Source organism: Macaca fascicularis, chromosome 11, assembly GCF_037993035.2.
Source record: "Macaca fascicularis isolate 582-1 chromosome 11, T2T-MFA8v1.1".
NCBI classification, from domain to species: Eukaryota; Metazoa; Chordata; class Mammalia; order Primates; family Cercopithecidae; genus Macaca; species Macaca fascicularis.
Window position 1 is genome coordinate 10,775,866 of NC_088385.1, and position 18,705 is coordinate 10,794,570.

At 36.6% G+C, this 18,705-nt stretch overlaps 1 protein-coding gene across 5 annotated transcripts; it reads left to right on the top strand.

The window, feature by feature from the left end:
* The first annotated feature begins 2,096 nt into the window (after positions 1 to 2,096).
* Positions 2,097 to 14,819, top strand: CLEC7A (C-type lectin domain containing 7A). Of its 5 annotated transcripts, none has more exons than XM_005570108.5 (6): positions 2,097 to 2,317; positions 4,407 to 4,505; positions 5,549 to 5,686; positions 6,815 to 6,966; positions 8,598 to 8,716; positions 13,324 to 14,819. In XM_005570108.5, the coding sequence occupies exons 1-6, from the start codon at positions 2,188 to 2,190 to the stop codon at positions 13,454 to 13,456; spliced, it is 771 nt and encodes a 256-aa protein (XP_005570165.2). In that variant the 5' UTR covers positions 2,097 to 2,187; the 3' UTR covers positions 13,457 to 14,819. The 5 variants fall into 5 exon arrangements, with proteins under 5 accessions (XP_005570165.2, XP_015285855.2, XP_015285854.2 ...); XM_065523696.2 differs by having other exon boundaries at positions 2,148 to 2,317; positions 12,636 to 14,819; XM_015430369.4 differs by lacking the exon at positions 8,598 to 8,716.
* Positions 14,820 to 18,705: the final 3,886 nt, after the last annotated feature.

Here is an 18,705-nt window from a genome sequence, read left to right on the forward strand (position 1 = left end):
AGCTCATTTATGTACTCTCCTTGAGCTCTCTTCCATTTTGATAGGTGTTAGACCGTGAGAACTGCAGAACCCTCATCATATAACAACTCCTCCCAAATCTCTGCACTAGAGACTTGGCAAACTCTAGCATGCCTTCTAGCAGCTTACGGCAAGGTCCATACGATGACTCAGCTCTACTTAAAATGCCAGCTAAGGAAGCCCAATGCTGCTAGGAGAATTTACTTTTTGTTCCAGTCAAAACTTGGTAACAGATAGGCTCCCGAATTCCTTTTAGAGCAGTTACTTTAGAAATCTTACAGTTAGACCAGGTGCGGTGGCTCACGCCTGTAATCCCAGCACTTTGGGAGGCCAAGGCGGGAGGATCACCTGAGGTCGGGAGTTCAAGAGTAGCCTGATCAACATGGAGAAATACCATCTCTACTAAAAATACAAAATTAGCCAGACGTGTTGGTGCATGTAATCCCAGCTACTCAGGAGGCTGAGGCAGGAGAATCGCTTGAACCCAGGAGGCGGAGGTTGCGGTGAGCCAAGATCATGCCATTTGCACACCAGCCTGGGCAACAACAGCAAAACTTCATCTAAAAAAGAAAAAGAAAAAGAAAAAGAAATCTTACCGTTAAATTCTTTCTCTGCCCTTTGAGAAGCAAATCTACCACACAGAACTCTTTCTTCAAGGACTTGGGAGCTGTTTCTTTGAAATGCAAACATTCAGGGAGATAAATCTTGCTCTTTCTTTCATGTGGAGCATAAGGACCAACTTAGCTGGGTGCTTCACTTCAACTATATCACCATGTCCTTCTGTCATATAGAGAGGCGAAGTTTCTCTCCCCTCTGGATAAGGGCTAATTAACAAATCCAGAGGGTCTAGTCACATTTACCTTCCTTAACGCCACTCGGTATCTTTTCCTTAGCACACTCCACTTTAAAATGTCATCGGCTTTACTTTTGGGGAAGTTGAGTTCAGTTCAACAGGAAACAGTGCAGCTGTTTCCTATTGCAATAGTATTACCGAATAAAACCTGTCCTCACCACATTAACTAGTATCCAGATTTGTTGATCTTTGACAACACACAGATGTCTCCTGCACTCTACTGGCTTCAAGATCTGGTAAATGAGTTGAACACCTCTTCAGTTTCCAGCAATGTTAGGTGTTTTCTATATTTCTTTGATTTGATCATTACTATGGAAACTGGAAGAGAGGGAAAAATAATCAAATATCTGGCATAATATTTCAGTCCCAACACCTTCCATAAGCTGTTCCTTGCAATATAAGTGTATGGAATGATGAAAGAGGCAGTGTAGCATAACAGAAAAGATCATGAGTTTTGCAGCAAGAGTCAGCTTTGATTTGATTCCTTGCTCTAAATTTTTAAAATTAGCTTCTTAAACCTGAGAAAGAGACTAAATTTTCTGTCTCATTTTTTCGTTTGAAAATAGAAATAATAATGCCTACTATATAGACTTGGAAAAGTGAGATTGAACAAGAAAACATGTGCAACATGTGGTTCCTAACTCATAGTAATTGTTCAATAAATAATTGTTATTTTGTGTTATTAATATCTGATAATTCTCAAAGAGATTTGTTTTCTCTGTCTCTCTGTCTGTTGTTACAACAATGCACCTCCTCATGCCATCCCTCATTTACCTGTCTATATATTTCCTCTATTAGGCGATGTCTTTCTTCTTAGGTATCATTTTTCCTTGTATTCTAAGCTCCCGCCAATTGAAAAGGTGGATATTCAGTACCTGTTTATGTAATTTAAAAAACACATGAATACATACATGAACAAAGTTACAACAAAGTTATGGTAAACTTAGAGCACCAAAACTGTAATAGTTTGCATAGGTTAAATTAATTAATGTCAGATTTAGTTGTGAGAGTAATGAAGGCAGCATAAGACATTAATTTATGCATTTTTTCTTACATTTGGTCTGAAACAAAGACTTATCTGCTATGCTACCTTTCAGTTTTCCTGAGTCAGCAGTCTCAGAAACAGGATCTAAAGGTACAAATGGAAAATTACCACAGCATAGTTTCATTTCCTGCTCTTGAATATCTGGCTGAACTACTTAAGCTTAATTTGTTAAACCCCAGTAAGTACCTATCCCACAGGATTTGACTCAGAGATTCTCTTTCCTCCACAGGCAGTCATCTCAGGAGCAGAAAGAACAGAGCTCCCAAATGCTATGTCTATTCATGGGCTCTCAAGAACAATGGACTATCATCCTGATTTAGAAAATTTGGATGAAGATGGATATACTCAATTACACTTCGACTCTCGAAGCAATACCAGGATAGCTGTTGTTTCAGAGAAAGGTATATATATATATTTTTTCTAATGTATGCCTTTAGCGCTCCCATTTGAAAAGATCCAAGGGGAGGCTGGGCACAGTGGCTCACGCCTATAATCCCAGCACTTTGGGAGGCCAAGACGGGTGGATTGACTGAGGTCAGGAGTTTGAGGCCAGCTTGGCTAATGTGGTGAAACCCCGTCTCTACTGAAAACACAAAAATTACCCAGGCATGGTGGCACACGCCTGCAGTCCCAGCTACTTGGGAGGTTGAGGCAGGAGAATCATCTGGACTCGGGAGGTGGAGGTTGCAGTGAGCCGAGATCACGCCCCTGCACTCCAGCCTGGGTGACAGAGCAAGACTCCATCTCTGAAAAAAATAAAAACAAACAAACAAACAACAAAACAAAACAAAAAGATATAAGGGGAGAAAATTTGAGAGTGTACATTTTTATGGATATACTTTTAAAGGGCTTCAGATGTCAATGAAGATAATTTGAATGCACCCTAAACTTTTTTTCATGAAAATTATTCAGTGACTAATTATTAGTATTTAAATTAATTATGTCTGATGGCAGAAAATACAATTTCTATTTTATATAGATATAGACATTTCATCAGTGAGGAATCGGTAATAAGTGGGATAATACACAAAGATAAAGGATTTCCGTATGAGTGACTTGTTGCTTGTTTGATAGAAAGGCTAGATTATTGAATGGAGGCCAGGAAACTTAAAGAAGTATATATATGAACAACATGTTTTTTTGTGGTAAGAGATTAAATTGTTTTTAAACAAAAAACAATTATTGGTATACCAGTGAAGGAAAATATATTAATATATGGTGGATAAAAACATCCCATTGGCAGGACATGAGTCTTAAACAAAAAGTAAACGAAATGAAATAGAAAGAAGGGCTTTGGAGGATCTCTGTATTCACAGAGTGGGTGATTTCGCCTACTCTATGTGACACTTCTATGAAATGTCCTGACAGCTTAGTCTCAGTGGAAAGCAGAAATACATTCTGGTTATGGCAATGTTAATACAAAATTAGTTCCCTATTTTCTTTGAGAGAGAGATAGATCATTTGTTGGTTTTGACACCAGAGTTTGCTTTCTTCTGCTTTCTGATTCTTCACATTGCACAAATATTTTCCTCTCAGTACTGATGTAATTCTTTTCTTGGGCAGCCTATTGAGGAAGGGTGGAAAAAGTGGGTGAGGCAAGAGGTAGGGAGACATGTGCATGTTTATGCATATGTATAGGCAAACGGTATCCTGTAACAACACACCTATAATGTGCTAGCAGTGGCTAAACGAGGTGCTTTTATACGTGTTAGCTCATTTAATTCCCACAATAATCCTTTGAGATATTATTACCCCAGTTTCATAAAGAGGAATAAAAAACAACAAAGGGAGTAATTTGCCCTGGGTCATGCAACAAACATGAAAAGGGAAAATTACCCTTAGTAATCATTGCTCTCTTCCCAACATTAAGCTATTTCCTCTAAGAATCAGTGGGATTTCAGGGATCCTACTAATGTCGTGACCTGTAGATATCAATGTGGAGCTGAAATTAGGAGCATACAGATATCAAGGCAATGTGCTGAAATTATAATTGAAGAAGAGGTATCCTTACCAGGGGAGAAAAACACAGCGAATCCTTGATGACTAGGTAACCTAGGCAGTGATTAATAATTCACTTTAAAATTTGCCAGTATTTTTTGTTATTGTTGTTTTGTGTTCTGTTTTTTTTTTTTTTTTTTTAACAGGGTATCGCTCTGTTGCCCATGCTGCTCTGGAATTCCTGGGCTCAAGCGATCCTCCTGCCACAGCCTCCAGAGTAGTTGGGACTACAGGAGCTCACCACCATGCCCAGCTAGTTAAATTTTTTCTTTCTTCTTTTTTTTTCTTTGGTGGGGACAGAGTCTCCCTGTGTTGCCCAGGCTGGTCTTGAGCTTCTGGCCTCAAGCAATCCTCCTACCTCTGTCTCCCTTCTGGGATTACAGGTGTGAGCCACTGTGCAAGGCCAGATTTTTGATGAACTGTAGAACTGAAGTGCCCCACCTTCTGTCATTCTCTTTCTTTATTCCATTTCTGCCCCCTCTGGCTCCTCAGGATCTTGTGTTGCATCTCCTCCTTGGCGCCTCATTGCTGTGATTTTGGGAATCCTATGCTTGGTGATACTGGTGATAGCTGTGGTCCTGGGTACCATGGGTGAGTATTTGGTGGAGAAGATCAGCAACAACAATAACAACAACAGACAATTTAGTAAGCAATTATTATGTGCCAGGCACTCTTTTAAGGGCTTGACATGCATAATCTACTTTAATTTGTATGTAATCTGGTTTTGTCTGTATTGGGTTGGAGCTGTTAATGCCCATTTCACTTATAAAGGGTGTGAGAGACTGAGAGGTTATTTTTCCTTTCCAGGGTTATAAACTAGTTAGTGGTGGGACCATGATTAGAAATTTAGGCGATCTGTCTAAAAAACTCATACTCTTAACTACATTGCTCTCCTACCTCCCTTGCATAGCTGGTTTCAAAGCTGTAGAATCCAAAGGATAATAAATTAATGGAAGGAAACACATGGAGCTGAAGAAGAAAGTACAATATGGTGCTGTCTTCCTAATGAAATAAATTCACTAAATAGACATTAAGCTGTTTTTATGAGTCATATTATTTAGGGAACTTATTTCTGATCTTTAATATAAACACCTTTGCATAGACCAGAAATTTCCTGAGGCACTTGGTCTTAAGTCGGTATTTTGTAATGGATGAATTGTTTTTTAGATTTTATATCACATGCAATCTGTTGTTAAACACCTTCAGAGAGTCTTCATGACATTCCTTAATTAGTCAGATGCACTTAGTCAAGTGCATTCTATGTTATAGGTACTGGGCAGTTTCTCAAGGACCTCTCATTTTTAAGTAATAGAAGAAAGGTGAAAGATGTTGCTATTTCAAATCTGCCATGGGTCCAGTTGACTCTATGACATTTGCCTCTTGCTGCCTCCCTCGTTCTATTTCTTCTTCTCTACATTCTTATTTCTTTTTAACTATACCTCCGTTATGAAAGTTATTTATTTGTTTTCATCTATCCTATCAATCATCTTTACTTCTCCACAGCAATATATTATCTATTTATCATTAATCAATAATGTATTCTTTTATTCCAATAACATATGGGTTTCGGGATTTTCATTTTCAAACACAGAAGAATGACTTTTTTCTGTCACTGTTATTGTTGGGATATGAAGCTATTTGGAGACCCAATTCAGGAAGAAACTCATTGGAGAATGGCTACTTTCCATCAAGAAATAAAGAGAACCACAGTCAACCCACACAATCACCTTTAGAAGAGAGTGTGACTCCTACCAAAGCTGTCAAAACCACAGGCAAGGGCATAGTTAAAGGATGGAATCTTGATTCAAGAGGGTTAATTGTTGGTGCTGAGGCCTGGGGCAGGGGTATAAGGAAAATATGCTTAGATTCAATGATTGTACATTTAAGGCAAGCACACATATTAGTATTAACTTAGTGTAATATATCCCTGTCATATATACAATAAGGTGAAATTATAAGTACTCTATGCACTTGGCTGAACGGTTCTAAATTGGACTTTATTAATTTTTAAAATCAGTAACCGATTTATCACTGGCTATGTGCTTAGATCTACAGGAGATCATATAATTTGATACAAATAAAAGAAAAGTGTTCTCTCCCCTTACAGAATTGAGATTTTTAATGCGATACAGTTAGAATAGAAAATATGACATTAGAAAGGAAGAATGACAGGGAGAAAGGAAAGAAGGGAAAATGTTGCCAAGAATAAAGAAGCTATATTAAAAATATACAAAAAAGGTAGACCTAATACACATGTTCCTGAAAACTCATCAAATTTGTTTAATCATACAATTTCATTTACTTAATTACAATTCTATATACACTTGACCTTTACTTCTAATTGCATCATAATTGACTATGACTTAATGTTTTCACTTCAGTTTTTCATCTCTGGTCCCATACCTCCTCACTATTTTTATTAAGTAGCTAATAACATATAAGAGAGAGAGTATGTAATATGAATAACTGACCTATACTTTTTTCATTTGGAAAGTCACATTCTGAAGTAGATCTTACATCATAAAATAAGTTAAGTAGCAATATGAAATTGCTGTGTACCTCAATGATTGATTGTGAGTGGAATTATTTTAAGGAGTTATTAAGGAGAAAGGTAGTTTTGAGCTAAATTAGAAGGAATAGAAGACAAATCAAGAAAAAAAGGATAGTTGGCTGCCTAAAATACTATTTATAGCTAATTCATTTTTAAATTCTAAATGAATAGGAAGATTTGAATGTATTCTCATCTGTAACATCATATCACTGTAGTTTGAATTGAAAATGAAATATAATAACGGCAACTCATTGGTTTTTTCATAAGTGTCCTTAAGATGAATGTTGTTCATACTAAAAGAGTGAATTGGTGTGCTATGAACCTCATGGTACTAATCTTTTATTTCCAGGGGTTCTTTCCAGCCCTTGTCCTCCTAATTGGATTATATATGAGAAGAGCTGTTACCTATTCAGCCCGTCACTAAATTCCTGGGATGGAAGTAAAAGACAATGCTCGCAACTGGGCTCTAATCTCATAAAGATAGACAGCTCAAAGGAATTGGTAAGTGTAAACTTCTGTTGTAATTATCTGTGGTCTGTATCCAGAAGGAAAATAGAGGGAGATTCCAGGTAATAACAATTTTTCCTAAAATGAAGTCTTTTTTTTTTTTTGAGGCAGAGTCTCACTCTGTTGCCCAAGCTGGAGTGCAATGAAGCCTCGACATCCCAGGCTCAAGGGATCCTCCCACCTCAGCCTCCTGGGATCCTCCCACCTCAGCCTCCTGAGTAGTTAGGACTAGAGGGGGCACCACCATGCTCATCCAATTTTTTTTTTTTTTTTGGTATTTTTCGTAGAGATGGAGTTTCTCCATATTGTCTAGGCTCGTGTCAAACTCCTGGGCACAAGCGATCTGTCCATCTTGATCTCCCAAAGTGTTGGGATTACAGGTGGAGGCCACCACACTTGGCCAAAAGTCATTTTTAATATCTCTATAATTATAATCATAGCATGCCTTAAGCACATAAAGTGCATAATATATACTTTTATTTTTAACTAATTTTATTTATTTATTTTTAACTAATTAAAAAAAAAACTGTATTTCACCTTGAAACAAATCCTTTCAAACACGCTCCATGTATGCATGACTGCAATAATCAGGCCATTACCCGTTTTTGTGCGTTTGTATTTCAATTGTTAAATTTGGTGGAGTAAAGTAGAAAATTCTCCTCCTTGTCATCATAATTATCAAGAAAATGGCAACAATGATAATATATGTTTAGAAATTATTTACTCTTTGCAAGATACTGGGAAAGGCAAAGAGGGTTAAAAAATAACCCTGCTATCACAGGACACATATAATCTTCTAAGTAAAAAAAAATGCAACTCAGCAGCTATTAAAAGTTAAATATCTGGCATTGGCAATAAATGCTATAGGAGTTTAAAGAGATCCCCGTGTTCCTAAGAAGTTTTCAGAAAAAGTGGCACTTGAATGAAGGGTAGAGCTTAGATGAGGTATGAGAAGGGGTTTATAGGAAACATTCTACATTATAAATCTAAACCAGTCTATAACTTCTACATCTACTCTCACTATTTTAATTTTGTTTTTGTTTCTGTAATGCCTTACTCAGTAGTAATAATTTTTTTAAAGTTAATGGAACTACATGTATGGCAAAGAAAGAGTATTGGGTTACAAGTCTATCTGACTTTTAGGCCAGCCTATAATTGAAAATAAATTGTTATAGATTTGTAAACAATTCAGATATCTTCGCTGAATCTCAGATTACTTATTCATAAAATATGCAGTTGGACTAAATCATTTTTAAGTTTTTATCTAACTCTGAGAAATATTTCTTAACAAAAGTAGCATCAATTTATTTCTTCAATTGGAGAAGACAATGGCTAATCACCCATGAAAACTGCCTAGGGGGCCTGTCATCTGGGATTTTGTCAGATAGGTTGAATGGAGGCAGTACAATCTTCACATTATAAATCTATTCTTTCGGAAAATTAAATGATAATTACTTTAAATAAATAAGGTAGGCCTTTTGAGACATTCAATGACAGGTTGATGCCAGGTTAGGCATGCATTCTTTACCAAAGTGATTCGATCAGTTGTCTTTTTCTCAGTGTCCATGATAATGGTGTCTCTCTCTCTCTCTCTCTGTTATATATTTGTATATGTTTTGTTACAGGGATTTATAGTAAAACAAGTGTCTTCCCAACCTGATAATTCATTTTGGATAGGCCTTTCTCGGCCCCAGACTGAGGTACCATGGCTCTGGGAGGATGGATCAACATTCTCTTCTAACCTGTAAGTGTTTGGAGAGACAATGCTTCATCCTCTTTCTCAGAGAAGTTTCCACCTCATCTATGAAAACCTCTGTCAAGCATCTAAGAACCTGATTTGCTGACCATATATGAGAAAGAGAGAGAGAAAGATATAGAAGAAGAGAAAGAGTGAGCTACAACAAAAGGAGAAAGATAAGGAGAACCTTAGAATGAAAAGGAGCGAGACCATCTAGCAGCATCAACACAGCTGTTTTTCTAGTTTTCTTACCAGGGAGGCATCCAACATGTTTGAAGTTGTCCAGGCAAGGAGCAGTCACTGTCAGTCAGTGTAACCCCCTGGTTAAGAACATGGGCTTTGAAGCCAGACCTCAGTTTGGGTTAATGATTACCCCACTCACTGATCGTGTGACATTGGGGACAAGTCACTTTTCCTCTATGAGTTTCATTTTCCATAAACAAGAATAGAAAGTTACTCTTGGCCAGGTGCGGTGGCTCACACCTGTAATCCCAGCACTTTGGGAGGCCCAGGTGGGTGGATCACTTGAGGTCAGGAGTTTGAGACCAGCCTGACCAACATGGTGAAACCCCATCTTCACTAAAAAATGAGCCAGGTGTGGTGGCATTTGCCAGAAATCCCAGCTACTCGGGAGGCCGAGGCAGGAGAAATGCTTTGACCCGGGAGATGGAGGTTGCAGTGAGCTGAGATTGCACCATTGCACTCCAGTCTGGATGACAGAGTGAGACTCCAGTGAGACTCCAACTCAAAAAAAAAAAAGAAAGAAAGAAAGAAAGAGTACTTTCCTCTTCGAATTGTGAGATGGGTATAAAAGTAAAATAATTTAGCACAGTGTCTTGTACATAGTTAATGAGCGATATTATTAAGTTAAAAAGCAACCACATTTTCACATTTTGCATTTTAAAAAGATATTTTAAACGTATTTCACATTCGCACGATTATACATTATTCCTTATTATGTGTTGGTCTTTGTCACTGCAGTTGTCATTCATTTGCTTTTTAATATCTGCAGAATATGAAATATGTCCCTTTTAAGTTCTTATTATTAGTATGTGTGTGTGCACACCTGTGTGTGTTTTTTCATCTCAGTAGGAGTATGGTTTGATTTAGTTTTTCAAAGAAAATAACTTTTGACTTTGTTGACTCTGCCTCTTTTTATTATTTCTTTCATTAACTTTGATTCTAGTCTGTATTACTTCCTTCCATCTAATTTATTTTTATTTTATTTTATTTTTTTGAGACAGAGTCTTGCTCTATTGCCCAGGCTGGAGTGCAGTGGCGATCTCAGCTAACTGCCGGCTCTGCCTCCTGGATTCATGCCATTCTCCTGCCTCAGCCTCCCAAGTAGCTGGGACTACAGGCTCCCACCACCACGCCTGGCTAATTTTTTGTATTTTTAGTAGAGACGGGGTTTCACCGTGTTAGCCAGGATGGTGTCAATCTCCTGACCTAATTTATTTGTTTTAAATTTGCTATTCCATCTCAAACTTCTTGTATTGGGTGCTTGACTCATGAATTTAAGCCTTCCTTTATCTCAAGTATGTAGATTTAAAGGCTATAATTTTAATGTATTTTCATTGTCATTCAGTTCAAAATACTTTCTGATTTCCACTGTGAGTTGCTCTTTGACCCCGGAGTTATTTAGAAATGTATTTCTTAATTTACAAACATATGTGTTTCTAGTTATCTCTTTGTTTTAGGTTTCAGGCTTAGTTCCACTGTGATCAGAGAACATGCTCCACGTGCTTGCAGTTCTCTGATTTTTATGTGCTTCTTCCTCTTTCCATATGAAAAGAATTGTGTTGAAATCTTCCGCTGCGATTCTACTTATAGTTCTGTAAACATTTGATTCGATGTGTTGAAGCTGTGTTATCAGGCACATAAAGATGTAGAATTGTTACTTTTTTTCCCTTTCTTTCCTCCTTTTTGGACTGATTTAACACTTTTTCTTATTTTTTTTTCTTTTCATTTGTAATGTGCTCTTTCGTGTCTTTTACATCTCTTTTTCTAATCTTTTAGTAGTTTTCCTAGGAATTACACATGTATACTTCACTCATCAAAGACTAATATTAACTGACATTTTTATGTACTTCCTGACCAATATAAAAATCATAGAGCATTCCTTTACTCTGTTGACTCCCTCCTCCATTTATATGCTATTATATTAATGTATTTATTTTTATTTATTTATTTTTATTTTATCTCCCAGGCTGGAGTGCAGTGGCGCAATCTTGGCTCTCTGCAACCTCTGCCTCCTGGGTTCAAGTGATTCTCCCACCTCAGCCTCCAGAGTAGCTGGGACTACAGCTACGCCTCCAGCTAGGTGTGGTGGCCTGCGCGTGTAATCCCAGCTACTCAGAGGTTGAGGCACCAGAATTGCTTCAACCCGGGAGGTTGCAGTGAACCGAGATCGCGCCACTGCACTCCAGCCTGGGTGACTGAGCCAGACTCAGTCTAAAACAAACAAACAAAAATAGCCCTTGGGCCGGGCACAGTGATTCACGCCTATAATCCCAGCACTCTGGGAGGCCGAGGTGGGCGGATCACTTGAGGTCAGGAGTTCGATACCAGCTTGACCAAAATGGTGAAACCGCATCTCTACAAAAAAAAAAAAAAAAAAAAAAAAAAAAAAAAAAAAAAAAAACACACACACACAAATTAGAAATGGTGGTGCACAGCAGGTTTATGCACTAGTATTCATTTCAATTTGCCCACATATTTATGATTTTATTTATTTCTTTCTTCCTTTCCAACTGCACATTTCAGGTATTTTTTCTTAAGGCTGATATTTCCAATAAGTATAGGATTAGAGGTTGGTTGTTTCTTCTCTCAGCCACTCAAATATATTATTCCACTGTTTTCTATTTTTTATTGTTGTTTTTGAGAGGTCATCTGTTTGAAGGTAATACATGTTACTGAAAAATTCTCAACCATACTTGCTTCATATTTTGCTTTGACCCATCTTTTTTCCCTTCTCCTGGAATCTCAGTTACATTCATTACAGACCCGTTGACACCATCCTATATGTTTCTTTTGCTTTTTCCTTTGTTTTCATTCTGTTTTAGCTTTTTGCTCCAATCTATGTAATTACCTTTCACATATCTTCCAGTTCATCTATTTTTTCTCATCTGTGGCTAATCTACTGTTAAATGCCTCTATTAAGTTTTTTATTTTGTTTGGTGACATTTTCAGTTTTATAATTTTAGTTCGGTTCTTTCTCAAATCTATTATTTCAACACTTATACTTCTGTTTTTTCTTCCAACATTCTTAGTATTATCTTTTAACTTTCAGAATACACTAACCATAGTTGTTTTAGCTTGTGTCTAATAATTCCAATTTCCTATATGTATCTGTTTCTGTTTTTTTTTCCTATTTTTGTTTTGTGTTGATTAGTTTTCTTTTATGTCAGATTGCTTTTTATAGGGTTGTTAACATTGTATCTTAAAATCTTTGCAGAATTAATTTGAAGTGTTTTTTCATTTGCCTCTGTTCTCACCACCAGGTCTGTTCACCCAATAGTGTGAACAGTACAAACAGCTGAGTATAATCACTTAACTGTTTTACTTCTACTAGGCTATGTACAGTGAATTTATTAACAATCAGCCAAATGTATTTTCTACTTTTTTATAGCACTTGTTTGTCTTGAATTTTCTTTTGCTATTTTAAATGTATGGCTAGAGGACTCTTTCTGTAATCACAAGCAGGCCCAAGTTAACATTTTGATATGTTTATGTTACTAGTCTTTGATTTTCTGGGTGGCATTTATTTAATCTAGCTGTTTCTATGCCCCCAAAACACTTAGAGATCAAGGAAAATTTTGAAGGAATAATGCTGGTCAGAGTTCTCCCTGAGGTCTGAATCTAAGTAGTTAATCTTAGTCTTAGTCATCTCTAAAGCAAAGTTTTCTCAATCTTCCAACCTCAGGGTCAAGAAGGAGAGAGAGATACCCAGGACGAAGAGTGCCAAGTCATAGCTTTTGCACTGAGGCTCAGTGATGCCCTTTGAGCTTGACTAATTAACACTGCTGCTTCAGGAAACTGAAGACTAAATTGAACAGGACCATACTTCTATTTACCAGTGTTGATTTCCATAACTATCAAGCATTGTATTGTAATGTAATTCTCCTTCCAGGATACATTAAAATATGCAGAGTTGTTTGCGCTGCCTTTAAATGGCCTGGGCATCTCTGATTCTTTTTCAGTTCTAGATCCCTTTCAGCATTAATGCTTCTGCTTGGTCTATTCATTAAGTATATCCAGTAATAATTTATTAAACTGTTGTTTGATAAAGAAACATTTAAGTAATAGGCTGAAAGATATATAAAGAACTTTTTATAGAATATTAAATAATTTTCCTTCTTTGTCAGGAACTTTAAGTTTATGCAGCTAGTAGTATTTCTTGAAAAAATTAAGTTATTTTTCTGCCTTAATAATGTAGACTATTCATTTAACCACTTGAGATTCACAACAATTTAGATTTAAGCTTCCTTTTCCAATAATAGAAACACTTCAAAAATCTTTTCACCGATATCCTTACTAATTTATTTGAGCGTCCTGTAGACAGTATTCTTTAACATTTGTTCTAATTACCTCACTGTATTCTATTTTAACAGATTTCAGATCAGAACCACAGCTACCCAAGAAAACCCATCTCCAAATTGTGTATGGATTCATGTGTCAGTCATTTATGACCAGCTGTGTAGTGTGCCTTCATATAGTATTTGTGAGAAGAAGTTTTCAATGTAAGGGGAAGGGTGGAGGAGGAAAGAGAAATATGTGAGCTAGTAAGGTGGACAGAAAAAGGAACAGAGAAGAGTAACAGCTGAGGTCAAAATAAATGCAGAAAATGTTTAGTGAGCTTGGCAAACTGTAATCTTAACCAAGAAATTGAAGGGAGAGGCTGTGATTTCTGTATTTGTCGACCTACAGGTAGGCCAGTGTTATTGTTCTACGTGCTAAATCCCTAGACATGGAATCAGGGCAGCTAAGCTTGAATTTTTTTTTTTTTTTTGAGATAGGGTCTCACTTTGTCACCCAGGCTGGAGTGCGGTGGCACAATCTCGGCTCACTGCAGCCATCTCTTGCCTCAGCCCCCTCAAGTAGCTGGGACTACAGGTGCATGTCACCATACCAGGCTAATTTTTGGTTTGTTTTTGTAGAGACTGGATTTTGCCATGTTGACCAAGCTGGTCTTGAACTCCTGGGCTCAAGTGATCTGCCCACCTTGGCCTTCCAAAGTGCTGGGATTACAGACATGAGCCACCACACCTGGCACCAAGCTTGAATTTTCATTCTGCCATTGACTTGGCATTTACCTGGGGTAAACCATAAGCAAGTCTTAATTTCTGGCTCCATCCGAGTTGTTTTTGTGCGCAACAATGCCATTGACGCGCATGGTGTGTTGCCATGATTTGACCCTCAACTTCTAGCAGTATATCAGATATGAACTGAGGGTGAAATATATTTCTGAATAGCTAAATGAAGAAATGGGAAAAAATCTTCACCACAATCAGAGCAATTTTATTATTTTCATCGATCTGATCATAATTATGATTATCATCTTTAAAAAGCAGGAACTCCTGCTTTTTCTTTATCAGTTAAATAACCCAGAGAGTACGTCTGCTGTATCTCTAATAGAATCTTGTATAATATGTAATTGTAGGGAAACTGCTCTCATAGGAAAGTTTTCTGCTTTTTAAATACAAAAATACATAGAAATACATAAAATCTGATGATGAATATAAAAAAGTAACCAGTCTCATTAGAACAAGTGTTAACATTTTGGAATATGAAACATGTTTTATTAGTTTTGTGATGTACTGTTTTATAATTTTGACTTTTTTCATTAATTACTGTAAAATGGTATTATTGGAATGAAACTATATTTCCTCATGTGCTGATTTGTCTTTTTTTTTTCATACTTTCCCACTGGTGCTATTTTTATTTCCAATGGATATTTCTATATTACTGGTGAGGCATTTATAGTCCTCTAATGTTGATTAATATGTGAAAAGAAATTGTACCAATGTCACTAAATTATTCACTTTAAAATGGCTGTTTTTATGTTATGTGCATTTCATTTCAATAAAAAAAACTCTTATTAAAAAAACCCCTGGCCCCTAAATTATGTGCCTGTGTGTCACAATCCCTATCACAATTTGCCCTCTCCCCAAAAATGATGATGAATTTGGTATGGGTGGAGTGGATATTTACAGTAGATATTTTGATATTAAAGCATTAATTTGAGATCTAAAAAATTTAAAACACCTAAGAGAAGGTAAAGATTTTTGTGAGGTTTACTATTGTTGTTTAATATGCAAATTTGTGTTTTCATTATTTAAAAAAATGTAGAAAGGGAAGAGATAGACAGATGCAGCAAACCACCATGGCACATGTATACCTATGTAACAAACCTGCACATTCTGCACATGTATCCCAGAACTTAAAGTATAATTAAAAATAAATACATAAATAAATAAATGATGTAATGTATAATAAACATAAAAGAAAAGGAAGAGATAGATCAGGCTGAGAACATGAGTATGGTTAACTGTTTTAAGTAGTTAAGGCTTAGGATGGAGTTTGGAAGAGATACCTAGTATTTTAATTTTGGTTTTGTTTTGATTCATTCCTCCCAGGTCCTCAGGATATAGTGAATGAGTCAAGAAATTATGGTAATCAAGGTAAATAACTGGATGCTGAAGATCCAGCTGTACTAATCTAGGACAGGCCAGGCAACCTAACCCATGACGTGAGTTATCATGAAAGTGAGGGTGTAAAGTAAGATTGCTCTAGGTTGTGCAAGACAAAGAGTACCTGACGTGTTGAGATACATTTATATCACAGCTTATATGGAAATATATGTGAATAAACAGAAAACATACACACTTTTCCAAGAGACAGAAAAAGTGAAATAGCTGCTAGCTGAACCTCAGTTGAAAAGTTAAATTCGAGATGAGTAATGATCACACCAGGAGACATGCTGAGGGGCCACCATGTTCACATGTCTGGATTACAGCAATAATTTTTGTAGTAGTGTCTGAGCCTTCACCCTTGTCCTCTACAGTCTATTTTCAAACAAATCAGAGTGAGGCCATTACATTTAAATAAAATCATGTCGGTTCTCTACTGAAAATTCTCATCAACTTCTCATGTATCTCAGAGTAAAAACAAAACCACCCAAAAATGAAATACCTTTGTAATTACCTGTAAGAAGCTACATATTCTGGTCCTCTTAACTTTGAGCTAAACTCCTACTTCCTTTATCTTTACTCATTGCACTCAGGACGCTGGCTTCTCTGTTGTTTCTCAACCATGTCAGGCATGCTTCCACCTCAAGGTACTGGTGATTCTTATCTCCTTTACCTGAATGATTCTTACCTGACAAAGCTGCAGGACCTGGTCTCTCACCTATTTCCCATCTCTGCACAAACATGAGCTTCTTAATGATACTTACTCAGATAACTCTAAAGTTACCAACCCTTTCTCCCTACATTCTTTATCTCCCTTACCTCTGTTTATTTACCATAGCATTTATTATAGTCTAATATACTGTACTATTTACTTATTAGGTTGGTGCAAAATTGTGGTTTTTGCCATTGAAAGTAATGGCAAGAACCGCAATTACTTTTACACCAGACTGATACTTCTTATCTTTCTTATGTATCATCTGTTTTTCCCCATAGAATATAGTCTCTAAAAGGGTTGACAGCTTTGCTGTACATGGATGTATCCAAGAGTCTGAGAATAGTACTTGCCATACAGTTGATAGTCAAAAATATTCTTATTTTTGAAAAAAAACTTTTAAGGAAAAGTAGTATAAATGTTACTATAGGTTGATTATCAAAAATTATTAGTAATATACTTGAATAACCGAAGCTTGGTAAATAGTTCTAATTGCTATTTTATGAGAATCATAATTACAGGCACCTCCTAAGTGCCTTTCTTTCTGATCCCAGCTGTTGTAATTTTTAATCCTCTATCTCTGTTTTATTCACATATGGGCTTTACATAACTTCATCTTCGCAATTTTGACTACCTTCTCTTTTATATGGCTCTCTGATATCCAACCCAATGCAAACAAACAATTTTTGATTTCCTACTTCTTACAAGGCACTGTGCAACAGGAAGGTATTTTTATTTTTATTTATGTATTATTTCAATAGCTTTTGGGGTACAAGAGGTTTTTGGTTACATGGATGAATTATATAGTTGTGAATTCTGTTTGTAATGCACCTGTCAGTCACCTGAGTAGTGTACATTGTACCCAATATGTAGTTTTTTTAATCCCTCCCCTTCCCTCCTTTTCACCTCCTGCTTCTGAGTCATTACATCACTCTGTATGGATTTGTCTACTTATAGCTTAGCTTCCACTTGTAAGTCAGAACATACAGTTTTCGGTTTTCCACTCCTGACTTACTTAAAATAATGGCCTCCAGCTCTAACCAAGGTACTGCAAAAGACATTATTTCATTACTTTTTATGGCTGAGTGGTATTCCATGGTGTATATATACCACATTTTCTTTATCCACTCATTGGTTAATGGGCACTTAGGTTGGTCCCATATCTTTGCAATTGTGAATTCTGTTACTATAATCATACATGTGCAAGTGTCTTTTTCATATACAACAACTTATTTTGGGGTAGATACCCAGTAGCAGGATTGCTGGATTGAATGGTGCATCTACTTTTAGTTCTTTAAGGAATCTTCGTACTGTTTTCCATGGAGGTTGTACTAATTTACATTCCCACCAGCAGTGTATAAGCATTTGCTTTTCACCATATCCATGCCAACATCTATCGTTTTTTTTTGACTTTTTAATAACAGCCATTATTGTAGGAGTAAGATGGTATCTCACTGTAGTTTTAATTTGCACTTCCCTGATAATTAGTAATGTTGAGCATTGTTTCATGTTTGTATATCTTCTTTTGAGAAATGTCTACATATGTCCCTTGCTCACATTTTGATGGGATTTTTTTTTTTCTTACTGATTTGAGTTCCTAGTAGATTCTGGATATTAGTCCTTTGTTGGATGCATAGTTTGCAAATATTTTGTCTCATTCTGGGGGTTGTCTACTCTGATTATTTATTTTGCTGTGCAGAAGCTTTTTAGTTTCATGAAGTCCCATTTATTTTTCATTTTTGTTGCATTTGCTTTTGGAGTATTAGTTATAAATTCTTTGCATAGGCTAATGTCCAGAAGAGTTCTTCTAATGTAATATTCTGTGATTTTTATGGTTTCAGTTCTTAAAGTCTTTGACCCATCTAGAGTTGATTTTTGTGTAAGGCGAGAGATTGGGATCCAGTTTCATTCTTCTACATGTGGCTTGCCAGTCTTTTCAGCATCATTTATTAAATAGGTTTATGTTTTTGCATGCTTCAACAAAGATCAGTTGGATGTTAATCTGATCAGTTGTATTTGGCTTTTTTATGGCGGGGGGTTAATGTTTTATTTTAAATGCTTGGATAGCTTCAATACCCAGGTTGTGGCAAAATCAGGACACGTGTAAAATATGTTACGTTAGATTCCCCAAAGGTACTAAAAAGTACAGTAAAATTAACCCTTCCATTACTGGAAGTGTATGACATAAATAATATAAAATTAAAAGGTGACACTGGTTTCCTGAGATACAATATACTCTGTACAACCAGGGCCCACAGGTCCAGGCTGCAGCATGCGGCAACAGGAAGCAAAGACTGCCATTTTGTTCTGGAGGACCTGGTACTAAAAATCAGCCAGTAATGCCCCTCCGGCCTCTCAGACACCACACAGCTGCCTAAATAACTAGAGCTCTGGAAATAGTAAACAAGAGAGTGATTTCCGTGTGGGAAATTTTAAATAATATGCACGTGGGACAAGCCTAGAAAGTCTGTCAAGTTAAATTTGGTACATAATTGTGTTCACTCCATATCCAAACACAGCATGTGTGTGATTGGTTGGTCTCTCCTGCTGCTGTCTCAGTATGGCTTGCAGGTATTCTGAGGGCCACCATG